This window comes from Corythoichthys intestinalis, chromosome 3, assembly GCF_030265065.1.
Source record: "Corythoichthys intestinalis isolate RoL2023-P3 chromosome 3, ASM3026506v1, whole genome shotgun sequence".
NCBI classification, from domain to species: domain Eukaryota; kingdom Metazoa; phylum Chordata; class Actinopteri; order Syngnathiformes; family Syngnathidae; genus Corythoichthys; species Corythoichthys intestinalis.
Window position 1 is genome coordinate 41,252,956 of NC_080397.1, and position 16,323 is coordinate 41,269,278.

Genomic DNA, 16,323 nt, shown 5'->3' on the forward strand with positions numbered 1-16,323 from the left:
GTAGTGCCACATTTCCTCCGCTGTAAACAGGGCGCTCTCTGTGTCATTCAGTCATACCAGCAACTACCACACTAAAGTCCCTTTCAAATACCAGTTTGTTTATTCTACAGTACTAAATATGCAGGTTACCATTCAGGAAACCTCAGATTCAGTGGAGGGAAAGGCTGCATCATTGTTGTTGGGTCTACCTTCTCCCTTTTTGTTCACGTGTCCTTTAAATATAAATACAGTATATTATTATTTTTATTAAAATAAATAAATATTATGAACATCAAATACACTTCTCATATTGTGATCAATTACGATAACTTTGCCCCGTGTCTACATTTTAGCAGAGGTGGGTAGAGTAGCCAAAAATTTGACTCAAGTATGAGTAGCGTTACTTTAAAATAATATTACTCAAGTAAAACAAAAAGTAGTCAGCCAAAAAATGTAGTCAAGTAAAAGTAACAATTTATTTTGTGAAAAGCATAGTTATCCCTTGTTTTTCGTGGTTAATGGGGACCAGAACCCGCCACGATAAGTGAAAAACCCAATAAAAAAAAAAAAAAATTGTGTCGGGGTGTGTGTGTTTGGGTGTGTGTGTTTAATGTTTTTCTTCAGATTTATCATTGGAAAGAGATACATATAAGATATATGTTTATTCACTTTTTCACTATATATATTTATATATAATATATGTATATATATATATGTGTGTGTGTGTATGTATATGTATATATGTATATATGTATATATTTAATATATACACACACACACACACACACACACACACACATATATATATATATATATATATATATATATATATGGCGGAAAACACTCAGACGACTCGAAGTTCCGCTCTGAGACCCCCAATTGGGCCAAATTTCAGAATTGTCCGATATGCATGTGTGATACATCATTGGAAAGCTTAAAATCTAAATTTTCTGGGGGAAGAAACATTTTGAACAGGAGGGCATTAAAAAAAAAAAAAAAAAGATTTTTAAACAGCATAACCATATCTGGAGGTGAGAGCACGCGAGAGCTGAATTACAGACACCATGACTTTAATGAATTATTATCGCGTACTTACCTTGTTTCGATCCACAAACTCCATGTAGGATGTATCACTGAGTGTCAAGACACAGCTGTGAATGGCCACAGCTGGATTTTTTGGGAATTTTATTAGTGAAACATGGTAATATAACAACGGTCACAACGCAGAAATCGCAGACATCAAGGAGTGGTCGAGATGTTCTTTTTCATATATTTAAACGATTTTTTAAAAAATGTCTTTGTTTGGATCGATTATTTATCATCTAACATATCGGGGAAAATGCGAAAGTAACATAAACAATACAATTAAGGGATAGTTATGAGGGTGATATCCTCGACTTTTTTACAGACACCAGTTTTTTCATTCTGACGTAATTTGTTTAAAAGTTTAAACCATGCGAGAGAATAATTTTTTAAAGTCGTTTTTTTTTTTTTTTTTTTTTTTTTTAAACGAAATATTGGACATCGAATAATGACTCTAAGCTAAAAATGAATGACATTTTGAATAATAAATATAATTACTTGCCTTCTTTTTATGGCTGGGTTGAAACAAAGCGGTTGTGCGACGTCTGTAAAAGGGGGTTTCCAGAGTAAAAGGGACAAATTAAAAATAGTTTGGGGGCTTAATGGTCCATGAATCTGCTATGGCAGCATATAGACATATTGTTCTATCAAACACAACAATTATTTTGGCTTAAAATACAGCAGTTTATTTTATAGAGGGTTGCAAGAGCAGAAACTGCTTTTTCAGTCTTGTCTGTGTTTTCCGCCATATACTGTATATTTTAAGCACTTCAAATGGAATAATTATGATACGTTTTAAACATATTACTGTCCCACCGAATTATTTTTAAACAACCCATTTTTTAAAAAAAGTTGAAAAATACTTGTCTTTATTAAATACTTCATTGAGCGAGTCCACTCAAGCTGCTCACTTACACACAATGAGTTGCCAAAGAATCTGTTTAACAAGTTAAGCGATGTTGAAGCATACAGCGCTTTGAAGTCTCGGCTTACCAGCGCCTCTGGCAAGATCAAAGCTTAACTGTCTGTCAATCATCGTCAACTTTAATAAGCAACTTCAGTACACTACCTGACCATCAAATAGCAGAGAGAGGGAGGGTTTAAAGTTTGAAGCACGAAGTAGCGAGGGATTACCGTACTCAAGTAATGAGTAACATTGTGAGTAACTGTTACATGACCACATTAAGCCAAAGAAATACAAAAAAAATCATTGAATTATGGCGAGAGAAAAAATAATTACAGAAATTTTGCATCATTAGTCCAAAGAGCATAAGTGCCCTTTAGTGGAGAAAATAGTTCCTAGTTTGAATAGTGAACAGTTCCATCAAAGTATATCATCTCTCCGGTTTTCCGTGGTCAATCAGCGCCAAATAAAAAATTAGGAAAGAGGTTAAAATCCGCGATTTGGAGTCATGTTGAGGGCAACGCGCTATGTACATTACTTCAATTTTCTAAACACGCCACGTGATTGAATGGGCAGGCCGCAGGCGTGAGCATTCAACCGCTAGCTTGAGTCTGATTGGTATAAAGGAGTCATGTCATTATTGTTGCGACATCTCATTGGTGAAACTGGTAGAGCTACTGTTGGCATTGCTGACAAAAAATAAAAAGAAGTAAAAACTAATATGTAGAATAAAAATAAAAAATGTAACGATTAGTGTAGCCCAAAATAGTAAGAGTAAGAGTAGCTTTTCTTCTTCACATATCTACTCAAGTAAAAGTGAAAAGTATGGCGTGGTTAAACTACTCTTAGAATGCACTTTTCTCAAAACATTATGAAATGTAACCGAGTAAATGTAACGCGTTACTACCAACGTCTGCATTTTTAGTTAGCAAAGCCAAGAGTTGCCTGAAGAGTGCAGCAATTACAATCACTAACATAGGACCCAACTGCCTGTGTTTGACTAGCATTTGCCATTTTAGGTCGTTTTACTGCCATTGTGGGCATTTACTGGTGCTCTATTCTCCTAGCTGTCATCACTCCAATTAGATGCAGTCAAGGAATGTGCAGGCTACGACTACAAACTGCCCCCTGCTACTTGGATAGCAGCCAACTGCCACACCTGCTTCCACCCAAAGCAACAGGACTGTGAGTCTGTTTTTTCCTTACATTTTATTTATCCTAAAAACTCATGCTCCACAACTCATGACATAATATGCTCACACCCGTCCATGAAATCTAATACTCTGCTGGTGATCAACCCAGACTGCAAGGGCTAACTCTGCACAGTTTGAACAGTATGTGCATGGAGGGGAAATGGAGTCCGTTCGGGTTACGATTGGGATGAGTGATGACTGGAGTGTACCAAGGCTTTGTAAGGACACTAGTATGAGGAATTCGCCTGAGACGTAAATTATGACGTTGACATCCTGACAGTGGACTCGCAAACGTGTAAAAGCCTCACATGGATCACAACACACGAGCTATTGAGATTGCAATTGCTGTGGACTTCTGTGAGAGCCCATGGGATGTTCTGCTTGATATATAGAATATATTACAATGTCTGACCAACATATATTTAGGGTATGTTTTTTTATCTTATAAACAATGGTGGGCACATTGCCAAAGTGGCAGCCCCCATTTTCTTTAGACTCTCCTCTCATGACGCAGCGTGGTCTGCGCACACATCCTGCCTTTGTGGTCCAGGAATTTGTAGAATGTAGACTGTTGCCTTTTTCTCTACTCTCGCCCATCAAGGTGCTGGGCAACAACCCTCACCTCCTTTGCCCCTATGCATACACTCCCACCTGAGCATAAAAGTTTGTGCACTGTGGCTTGTGTCCTCCCACATGCACACACGATGACACGACAGCTACAGACTTGAGTGACAGCACCTGCTATTGGAAGGCGAATTGTGTGTAGTGGTTTCGAATTTAAAAGCCACATGTTTGAATACACCAGTACCCTTGTAGTTGTACAATTTTGGCATCCTTTTCATGTGCAAATGTACATTTGGCGTTTTGTCCTTGTCGGCCAAAAACTGACCTTGCGGTGAGTTGTTTTTGTCAACTGCTTCTTCCAAGTTCAGTAGCAAACAGTTTAAGTCAACAGAATCTAAAAGGGCATAATAAACCAATGTCAAAGAACTGGTGGCAGTAAAGAGTCTTTAAAGTAATCTCACATCACCTGTGTCTGGACCGCAGACACTCAAAGGAAGCTTAGATAGATCTTTACCTTGAGGTGATGAATTTCCTGCCCTCCAACAAACTCTTCCTCAAAGGATGACAAAAGGAATGCATTTTTTCCCTGACACTCATGAGAACCTGAGATTAAGCATGTATTTCCTGGAACGTGGCCTATTCGGAAAGAGGATGGGGGAACACAGGATGTCCTGAGCTGAAATGTCCCACAGCACAATGTAATATTGTTCAAGGGGACTTTCTCCATTTCAACCCATTCCCTGCTAAGAGCTGTCAACATGATAGAATATGTTTTCCTATTTTGGTGTTTCCATTACACCTGTTGTTCTTCCTACCTTCATTACTGCAAAAAAGAGCGCTACGCATTATACACAACACGGGTTACAAGGAACACACAACTCACCCCATTGTTTCTAAAATCTTGTGCGTTGAGGGAAAATAAACTTTCTAAAACTGGCATCTCGTACAACTGTGAAAAAAATGTGTATCACAAGTAAAGATGCACCGATACCGATACTAGTATCGGCAGGGGGCGCCGATCCGGCCCGAAATGGTGGTATCGGTGAGTACCAACAAAGACGGCGCCGATGCCATTTACCGGTCCATTATTATAACATTTGACCGCAGCCTTTTTTTTCTCCTGGCGCTCACTAAACTCTGTCTCTGTGTTGTGTGATGACACGTGAACACCAAGCAGCTATCGCTATTGGCCTGCTCCAGACCAATGAGAACGGGCCGATAGCCACTCCTGACCAATGACAAGGTCGTTCAGCGGCGCCGACATGGCAGCGGTCGGAAATATTTCAAAATAGAAATCCCGTCAATTAAAATCAATGGCTGCATGCAAGATTTGCGGCCTGAAAGTTTCGAGATGTGGAGTTAAATCGGCCAGTTTCAATACCTCGAACCTGATAAAACATTTGAAGACGAAACGTGAACGAACACAACGAGTTTGAGCCTGCAAGAGCAGGACTGCTCTCCAGACGAAGGGCGCAGGACCGGAGCAACAATCTCTGGTCAGTTTACTACGTCTACTTTACTTTCATTGTCTTTGACTGAAAGAAATGCCGCAGTAATTTGGGACCTGTTTCCAAAGTAGGGTTGCCACCTTTCAGAAACAGAAATAAGGGACTCCCTCCCTGTTGGGCTAGTATTATACTTTGTACTAGTCTTTTTCCTATTTTGCAAAGGTAAGCAACAGCCTGACAAAGCCTTCATAGCAATGATTTCCCATCCAATTATGTAGCTCTTTGGGAAAAAAATAAATAAATAAAATTATATATAAGCGGGGTGGTATCGGTATGGTATCGGTATCGGCCGATACTGCACAGCCAGGTATTGATATCGGGGCCAAAAAATGGTATCGGTGCAACACTAATCACAAGAATAGGAGTGGTCTATGGAATGATCTAGAGCAGTGGTTCTTAACCTTGGTTCGATCGAAACCCAGGGGTTCGGTGAGTAAGTCAAAGGGGTTCGGTGAAGGTAAAGAAACACGGAAACCCATTTTCGTACGCTGATTAAATCTAGGCAAAGTGGCTTTATAGACCAGGTTTTGGACTGGTTTTCTCCCAATTTACAGTACAGGCTTAATCCATTTCTTTTAACTGCTAGTCCTCGATCTGATGGGAGGAGGAAGTGGTTTGCTCAGTGAAAGGTTGAGTCGCACTTGGTATGAGGGAATACACCAGACCAATAGGCAGTGTGGTCTCAAATTTTGACCTGTGTACGAAACATGCTGTCAAAATGAGAAGAATTTTCAACAGAATTTGCTAAATGATTAGCTTAGCTATATCGGTTTTGAATTTGGGGGGGGGGGGGGGGGGGCAGCTTCATTATCTAATTCCGGAGGGTTTGGCGAATCCACATGTGAAGCTTTTGGGGTTCGGTACCTTTAGCAAGGTTAAGAACCAATGATCTAGAGGAAGACCTAAAAAGTAGCACTTAACTTAACCAATTTAAACAAAGTTACAAACAGAAAATACCAGTAAAAGTGAAGACGCATTTTAATATTACATTCACCTATAGACAGACACCCACACCACGTGTACATAGGCGGAGTTTGACTTTTGTAGGCGGGGGGATCCAAAAATGTTGATGAACCAGAATTACAGTGTCAGCAATAAAATTAACTTACAAGATATATGCTGAGATAGTAGCTTATCCCATGCTTGTACATACAGGCATCGCAGTTGTGTGTGTGTGCGTGCGTGTGTGAGCTCGCACGTTTTTCTGTTTTTCCTAGTGGAGAAGTAGATGCTGCATCCTTTTTGGCTGAATATTCCACCCAGGAACATTTATTATGATACTTTGAAAATGAATGTTTTGTTGTTTCCCATCATTTTTTAGGGGAATTCTAAATTATGCTGCTTGGGACAGCTATGCTTTTGGCCAAGATCGTCGTCCATTGAACATGGTATGCTCGGTGGTGGCTCTGTTGTACAATTAACGTCTTTAGTGGGGCAAACTGAAACTCCGCTCACCATTTTGGTGGTGCTCTCTGGCGTTTCATGGTCCACATCTTCAATTCTTGGTTCCCGCTTAGTAATTGTTGTCGCTTTTGAAAGCTCAGGTTTGAAAAAAATATGTATATCCATCTTGCCTCTTCTGTCCTTTTTTTGGCTATGTAAAGCAAATGACCGTCTCTAAGGTGCTAGTCACATGATTTGTTTGAAAAATAATTTTGACCTATGAGAACATTTTTTGTTGTTGTTTATTTCATTCATTTTTCTTGTTTGTTTCATTGCTTTACAACTTTTATAGACAACATTTTCCCGGCAAAGTCTTAATTTTAACCCTTAAAGACCTGCAACATTAAAAGCAATTATCAGAGAATCCCAAAGTTTGGAAAAAAAAAAGGTCGTAATGAAACGTTTTTTTTCATATTTGTAAAAAAAAATGTCAAAATGAATGTGTGTTATAAGTGCTCTAATATCTATAACCCTAGCTAAATCCTCTTTTTTTTCTCATGGAACCTGCAGATGCATGTGTTGACTTGCATCCGTCATTTTTTTTTTTCAAAAAGAAGTGTCAAAATTCTGAATTACTCTCAAAATCATGAAATTTTAGGTGCATCAAATGGGATACATAAATCAAACCTGTCAAGTTGTACGGTTTCGGCGTAATTTGAACAAGTGAGCACTGATTTTTAATTGTGTATGCCGTACGTTCAAAATCTGTACGTTTTTCATGCATTACGTTTTTTTTTTTCTCAGTTCGGATTTTGTCATCGTTTCAGCAACGAGACAATGGGCCTTACTACGGGGTGGTTGAATGACGCGAGAAAAGTCAGAGACATGGAGAGAGAAGAGTGTTGGTTGTGACGCTGTAGCAAACGCGCTGCTAGGCTAGGTGGCTCCAATATTTCCTGACTGTAGCCGACAGCCTACAATCTACGCCTAAATATTATATGCATATAGAACTACATGCAGGATGACACTGGGCGGCGTTTGTAAACAGCCGCCATTTTAAAGCAGTAGACTTCTCAGGAAGGCTCTATTGTAATGAACTTTCCTAGCGAATTTAAGAAACTTTTTATCTAAAATACTCCTAAATCGGCAAAACCTTGACTTGAATCTATCTTTAAATGATGAAACAGTTTTAAAACTTTAACATGTCAAAAGTAGACTGAAGGGAACTAATGCAAAAACAGTAGCAATTTTAACAACTTTAACAGTTGATTCACAACATTAAACGATTTCCAAACGTAGCAAAGGTAACTGTTTTTTTTTTTTTAATGGAAAAAAAAAAAAAAACATGAATGGTAACCAGTGTTGTTAATAACGGCGTTACAATATAACGGCGTTACTAACGGCGTTATTTTTTTCAGTAATGAGTAATCGAATTAATTACTTTTCTCATCTTGGCAACGCCGTTACCGTTACTGAGGCGGGAAAGGCGTGCGTTACTATGCGTTACTAAGTTGGTTGAATAAAAAAAAAGTCTGAGAGAAACGGACTCACGGGGACGAGAGCAGAGCAGGAGTGGGGAAGACGCCGTTGCAACCGCGATGCTAGATGGCTCCAATAATACCTGACTGCAGCCATAGCCGACAAACTACGCCCACATGACACGGTAGATATCATATTATAGAACTAGATGCAGATGTTAGACACTGCTGCATTGCCAACATGTTTTAAGGACTACATGCGTTTGTAAACAGCCGCCATCTTAAAGCAGTAGACCTCTCAGGAAGGCCCGGATGTAGAGATCCTTCCTAGCGAACCTAAGTAATTTTTTTTAATCTAAAATGCTCCTAAATCGGCAAAATCTTAACTTAAATCTATCTTTAAATGATGAAACAGTTTTAAAACTGACACATGTTTAAAGTAGACAGAAGGGAACTAATGCAATAACGGGAGAAATTTTAACAACTTTAACGATTGATTCACAACTTTAAATGACTTCCACACATAACAAAGGTTACTAGCTAGTTATCGCAATACCCTTGTGTCTAGTTAAGTGGAGGGTAAAGAATTGGGCTTGGGCCAATTGTCCCCCAAACCCTTTAAGCTTCACATTGTGTGACCTGTTTTTTTTTTTTTTTTTTTTTTGAGAAAAAAAAAATATCACTAGTTACTTTGCCAAGTAACTAATTACTCTTACATTCAGGTAACTGAGTTACTAACGCAATTACTTTTTGGGAGAAGTAATTTGTAACTGTAATTAATTACTTTTTTAAAGTAAAATTAACAACACTGCATGGCACTAAATGCGTTAGTAGACAGCCGCCATCTTAAAGCAGTAGACTTTTTAGGACGGCTCTGTTGTAGAGAACCTTCCTAGCGAACCTAAGTAACTTTTTATCTAAAATACTTCTAAATCGGCAAAATCTTGACTTGAATCTATCTTTAAATGATGAAACAGTTTTAAAACTTTCATATGTCGAAAGTAGAGAGAAGGGAACAAATGCAATAATGGGAGCAATTTTAACAACTTTTAACAGTTGATTCAGGGTAAAGGGTAAATTAGGGTAAAGAATTGGGCTCGGGCCAATTGTACCAAAAACCTTCACAAAAAACTTCACATAGTGTGGCCAATGATTTTTTTTTTTTGTTTGTTTTTTTTGTTTTGTTTTTTTTTCTTTTTTTTGAGGGAAAAAAAAAAAAGTAATTATCACCAATTACTTTGCCAAGTAACTAATTACTCTTACATTCAGGTAATTGAGTTACTAACTCAATTACTTTTTGGGAGAAGTAATTTGTAACTATAATTAATTACTTTTTTTCAGTAAGATTAACAACACTGATGGTAACACCATGTCATTTGCCAAGTAACTAATCACTCTTACCTTCAGGTAACTGAGTTACTAACTCAATTACCTTTTGGGAGAAGTAATTTGTAACTAAATAACAACACTGGTCATAAAGATGAAGTCTGAAGAATGAAAAGTAACGAAAGCGGAGATTTCATTCTGCCAATTTGTTGCCGAACACAATTTGCCTGCAACTATTGCTGATCACTTCTCAGAATTAGCAAAAGAAATGTTCCCTGACTCAAAGATTGCATCGGTAAGTGAATTTTATCAATTGAACTTTTTAAATTTATAATTGGACACACTAACGAACTACCTTCAATTCAAACTGAATTGCGAGCTGAAGTGCCACGAAGTGCAGCCATCAAGACATGATAGAAATTGCTAAAAGTGGTACATACAATTTTAACAAAGTGACTGTTAAATTTTAGCAATCACGATGTAGCTGAAGATATTGATTGTTCTTTGATTGCACCAGGTTATATGTTGCGATATTACCCAATAAATTCATATTATTTTAAAAACGGAGTTTTATTTTTGTTTCATATTGCACGCTACATACAATGTTGTAAGATTAGCCACCAATTTGTAAAGGCATATGTCACTATTTGTAAGATTGCCAACGGCCTCGGGTTGACAGGTATGTACATTTGGTAATAAAGGGTTAAATTCATATACTGTAAGGGAACTTAATCTCCGCGTATGCCCGTGTGCGAAATTACATAATGCATGAGGTAGAAAAACTGTGTGCATTCAAATTTATTTACACCATTCCTATCCTTTTTTCCGGTCAATTCCTGTCCTTTTTTCTGGTCAAGTATTACCGACCTTTGAAACAACCTAACTGGTTTTACCTGATAACAACCAACTTTGAAAAGGGGCAGGCAACCAAAAGCCTAGGCTCCTACCCACTCAATATAACACTCCATATAATATTAATATCTCCTTATGCAATGTAGTACATAAAATGTTAAAAAATGAAACGAATGAATGACTTCAGTCAAGTGTGACTAGACTTGTCTACTTCCAAGTTGGTGTAGTAGAATGAGGGTTACTTAAATTGACAGACTAATTTGACAGTTTGGTTAATTTCTATTAACACTTAAACATTAAAGCTCAACCAACTCGTTTTGAAGCTGTATGCAGTGATTGAACATTTTTTCAACGTTTTTTTCCCCCCAGTCCTACCCTCCACCTCTGTTGTAGTGATGACGTCACAGAAGGGGTGCGGCTTTGAGTGTCTATAAGTATATGCCCTGTTGTGGGAAATCTTTTCATGAGAAAGAGCTGAGCTGACAGTGAGATCCATAGTAGAGCTGAGGTGTGTACTTCATCATTAGGATCCTGTCTGATTGTAGAGCAACCTAACAATGCAAGGCTCCACTTTAAGTACAGCTTAATTTTGAATATTTTTTGAAAAATTATTTTCCAACTTTGCACCAACTCTGCTTCAAGGATGCTTCAATTTACTGTTAGTTTGCACCAAATATTTTCTACGTTGTTTGTGGTCTGCAGCGCTGTGGTGATGGTGAGTTATTATGCTCTGCACATCCCATCAATTAGGCTTTCTACAAACTTTTGGGATTTTTGTAGATTGTAGGCTAAACTTTTTCTGTGCTCCTTAGGCAGATGATGAATGCCCGTCTGTGTGCGACTGTGCTGCCTCATCCCCAATCTGCCCAGCGGGTGTCAGCTGGGTGACAGACCACTGTGGCTGTTGTAAAATGTGTGCTAGGCAATTCAATGAAGACTGCAGCACTACTCAGCCCTGTGATCACATCAAGGGGCTACGCTGTCATCTAGGAGTTGGAGGAGACCCTGAAAGAGGATTGTGCCGAGGTTCGAGTGCAGATCGGATTTTGTAATCATAGGCAATAGGCAGTTTTTATTCCAGTCTGTAATCTCATGCTGACCTGTTGTCGTGTTTTGTGTTTTTCGATGCTAGCTGAGGTTCATGGGCTACCCTGCGAGTTCAACGGACAGTTGTACCAGCACAGTGAAAACTTCCAGCCCAGCTGCATGCACCAGTGCACCTGTATTGATGGAGTTGTGGGCTGCATGCCCCTCTGTCCTCAACAAGTATCGCTGCCCAACTCGCGCTGCTCACAGCCACGGTTGGCACAGACAGAAAACGGCTGTTGCGAGGAGTGGTTATGTGACGACGACAACCACATCAGAGTGGAGCCAGAAGAACTGACACGCACAACTCTGTCAGAGAGTCAGCCTCTTCCAAACCACATCAGTGCTTTGCTGCCATCCTACCAACAGTCTCGCCCGCCAGCTGCCACTGGTGGGACCACATTAAGAGGTTAAATTTACAGTTTTCTTTGATGTCTTTCTTGGTCAAACACATGATCTACATTGAAAATTTCATCTGATTAAAATGAAATTTCAGTGCATTCAGATACAAATAGGTTCTACAAAATAGTGTACAATATGACAAAAACTACTAGGACATATTTTGACATTTAGATGAGCTGTAACAGGGCACACACACCTTTCAAAAGTCAAGCTTTGCACACCTAGTCCATTGACTATTATCCCACGAGTCATGGGGCACATTTATTTATGTATTTTTTTTCAGAGGGTTTGGGGAGAGAATATTTACGTTCGTCTTGGTTAGCATTGACATTTGCCTTGGAACTTAGTAATTTTTGCCCAGTCTCTTCCTTATGTTTCATGGACACTGAACTATTTTAACTGAGGCACAAGAGTCCTGAAATTCTTCAGATTTAGTCTTGGGTTCCTTTGTGACCATTTGGATGAATTGTCATTGTACTCTTATATTAACTTTGCTAGGTCGGGCACCCTTGGGAAGTTTACAACTGTTTTTTTCTCCCTTTCACACGTTTTTCCATTATTGGATATTAAGGCTTCCGTTTTCTTTTCGGTCTTTAATTTCTTTAGATCGTTGTATTTGGAATTGAAAAGATTGCATCAGTCTTGCAATAATTCCAATTAGTGTGTTCACTGAAAAGATTTATTTGTGAATGAATTAATCGTTGAGCAACACAGCAGATGGCAGAACCCTTTCCTTTTTGTGTTCGCTATTTACATCCTGCAGGTTTAATGACTAGCTGACTAGCTTTTGCCTATTTGATATATGCACGGACACTTATAGTTATGGACCAATCTTTGTTTTTGTTCTCATAGAAAAAACAGCACTACCAATGCCTGAATTGATATTGGAATCCAGGTGTTTTTCACAAACCACTGATTGGACAGAATGCTCCACTTCATGCGGGATGGGAATATCAAGTCGAGTCACCAATAACAACCCTGACTGTCAGCTGATTAGAGAAACCAGGCTTTGCCAAATACGACAGTGTAACTTTGCGCTTTCTCCGGCCATGAAGGTAAAGCCAACAAACACTCACTACACCTATAAAGCTCATTTTTTGGAAATGATTGTAGTTTACATTCAAAATGATTTTATGATTTTAAAAGTAGCTAATGTACATTCTCTGCAGGGGAAGAAGTGCCAGAAAACTGTTCGCTCGCAAGAACCAATACAAATTGCTTTTGCTGGCTGCTTCACAGTACAGCGCTATCGCCCTCGCACCTGTGGATCTTGCATGGATGGCCGCTGCTGTAGGCCCTCTGTCACCCGCACTGTGCAGCTGCGTTTCCGTTGCCCAGACGGTGAGAGCTTCTTCCGAAATATGATGTGGGTCCAACGCTGCAGCTGCAGTAAAAGCTGCCCATCACATGGAAGTCCCTCAAGCCCTTCGATCAGTCTTCACAATGACATTCACACCTTCAGGCGCTGAGGCTAACTTGCCCGCTCTGGCCCATCGTACTTTGCACAAACCCTTTTTAGCCAAACGATTACCAACTTCTGGCAATATACTTGCTTGCACTTTAAGATGCCTGCCACAATGATATACAGTGGGGCAAATAAGTATTTAGTCAACCACCAATAGTGCAAGTTCTCCTACTTGAAAAGATTAGAGAGGTCTGTAATTGTCAACATGGGTAAACTTCAACCATGAGAGACAGAATGTGGAAAAAAAACTGAAAAAACATTGTTTGATTTTTAAAGAATTTATTTCCAAATTAGAGTGGAAAATAAGTATTTGGTCACCTCCAAACAAGCAAGATTTCTGGCTGTCAAAGAGGTCTTACTTCTTCTAACGAGGTCTAACGAGGCTCCACTCGTTACTTGCATTAATGGGACCTGTTTTAACTCATTATCGGTATAAAAGACACCTGTCCACAACCTGTCAGTCACACTCCAAACTCCACTATGGCCAAGACCAAAGAGCTTTCAAAGGACACCAGAGACAAAATTGTACACCTGGACCAGGCTGGGAAGACTGAATCTGCAGTAGGTAAAACGCTTGGTGTAAAGAAATCAACTGTGGGAGCAATTATTAGAAAATGGAAGACATACAAGACCACTGATAATCTCCCGCGATCTGGGGCTCCATGCAAGATCTCACCCCGTGGCGTCAAAATGATAACAAGAACGGTGAGCAAAAATCCCAGAATCTAGTGAATGACCTACAGAGAGCGGGGACCACAGTAACAAAGGCTACTATCAATAACACAATGCGCCGCCAGGGACTCAAATCCTGCACTGCCAAGCGTGTCCCCCTGCTGAAGAAAGTACACGTCCAGGCCTGTCTGCGGTTCGCTAGAGAGCATTTGGATGATCCAGAAGAGGACTGGGAGAAGGTGTTATGTTCAGATGAAACCAAAATAGAACTTTTTGGTAGAAATACAGGTTCTCGTGTTTGGAGGAGAAAGAATACTGAATTGCATCCGAAGAACACCATACCCACTGTGAAGCATGGATGTGGCAACATCATGCTTTGGGGCTGTTTTTCTACAAAGGGACCAGGACGACTGATCTGTGTAAAGGAAAGAATTAATGGGGCCATGTATCGAGAGATTTTGAGTGAAAATCTTCTTCCATTAGCAAGGGCATTGAAGATGAGACATGGCTGGGTCTTTCACCATGACAATGATCCCAAACACACAGCCAGGGCAACAAAGGAGGGGCTTCGTAAGAAGCATTTCAAGGTCCTGGAGTGGCTCCAGATCTCAACCCCATAGAAAATCTGTGGAGGGAGTTGAAAGTCCGTGTTGCCCAACGACAGCCCCAAAACATCACTGCTTTAGAGGAGATCTGCATGGAGGAATGGGCCAAAATACCAGCAACAGTGTGTGAAAAGCTTGTGAAGAATTACAGAAAACGTTTGGCCTCTGTTATTGCCAACAAAGGGTACATAACAAACTATTGAGATGAACTTTTGGTATTGACCACATACTTATTTCCCTCTAATTTGGAAATAAAGTCTTTAAAAATCAAACAATGTGATTTTCTGTTTTTCCACATTCTGTCTCTCATGGTTGAGGTTTACCCATGTTGACAATTACAGGCCTCTCTAATATTTTCAAGTGGGAGAACTTGCACAATTAGTGGTTGACTAAATACTTATTTGCCCCACTGTATGTTTGTCCACACTACAGTAGAGGTGTTTAACCTCTCTAACAACAGAGCAGCTCTGAGGAGAACACGCTGTGTAGCTCTTGTAGATTCTTGGGAGAATGCTTGTACTGAGACTTTTTATTTATTTGTACATTTTTTCTGTCTCACTCTATTTCCACAGATGTTAATATAATTGTTGGTCTCAGAGAGTTGTTGCATTTGTTATGCATCAGAGACTGTAAGGTCTTCTGTAAAGTATATCATGATCCAGACACTCTAAAGCAGCGGTCTCAAACCGACTCCACAAAGGGCCGCAGTGGGTCCTGGTTTTTGTTCCAACAGATCCAGCACAAACAGTTCAACCAATGAGGTTTCTACTAACATAAGCAGCACCTGATTGCAATCAACTGATTACACTTGTAAGAAACCAGATTGGTGAAAAGGTATTTGTCTCGTTTGGTTGGAATGAAATCCAGTACCCCCTGCGGCCCTTTGAGGACCGGTTTGAGACCACTGCTCTAAAGCATTGATTCTGACAGATTTTATCTTGACTTCACTCATTCTATATTTGTGGAGTGATTTTTCAGTATGGCCTCGTTTTTTGGGGTGTGATATTTTGTGTCCATTGTGTGTTGAGATAGACCACAGTCTACTTTATTCTTTAAGAATGTTCCATTTATGTGACACTTTTTTGTCTGTCTTTTTATTTCAAATAAAATGTCAAAAAAGGTAGTGTACAATTTCTAAGTGATGTGTAGCCTTACATTTAGGAGTTTTATGTGTCAATTGATGAAATCTTTTGATGATGTTGGGAAGACAGTGAAGCACAAATCGAAGACTATGACAGATTTAAACAATACTTCTGATTGTAGACAGGAAGAATAAATCTAAAAGACCAAAATATATTTTAGATGAGTCACATTATAAGACAAAAACAAGTTGATGATTCCTTTGTTTCATCTTTCAATGATCATCTGCCTCAAAGAAAGGAAAACTATCTGTAACTAAAGTTCGGAGCACTTCCCCTCAGCTGCATAAATTTACTCGAGGTCCCGGCATGCCCAGAAGCTCAAACATTACGTCGGAACATGAAATTCCTCATCCTTGCCTCCTTCCATCTCCTGTGATGATGGAGGAACTCTCTAACTTGGTGAATCTTCCCGTCAAACCACTCGTGAAACTTCAGCACTACCAACAGTCCTATCTTTACTCTGAAAATGCTGACAAGTGGCCATAGTTAATTGTGTGTATTGAATAACAAAACAACAAAAATAACAAATGCATTTCAAGAATCCTCCCAAAAAGTTCTGAATTGCCACTAAACTTTCCTGTGAGTCTAAATTAATACATTTTAGTACACTGCAAACCAACAAATGACAGAAATGACAAAAAGACATGGCATACCATTTCACTATGGTAACGGACTGTGCAT

The 16,323-nt window shown here is 39.3% G+C and overlaps 1 protein-coding gene across 1 annotated transcript; it reads left to right on the forward strand.

Moving 5' to 3' along the window:
- Positions 1–10,749: 10,749 nt before the first annotated feature.
- On the forward strand, positions 10,750–13,388 carry ccn1l2 (cellular communication network factor 1, like 2). The gene is made up of 5 exons (XM_057831289.1): positions 10,750–10,985; positions 11,083–11,296; positions 11,403–11,765; positions 12,611–12,813; positions 12,928–13,388. The coding sequence occupies exons 1-5, from the start codon at positions 10,914–10,916 to the stop codon at positions 13,225–13,227; spliced, it is 1,152 nt and encodes a 383-aa protein (XP_057687272.1). The 5' UTR covers positions 10,750–10,913; the 3' UTR covers positions 13,228–13,388.
- Positions 13,389–16,323: the final 2,935 nt, after the last annotated feature.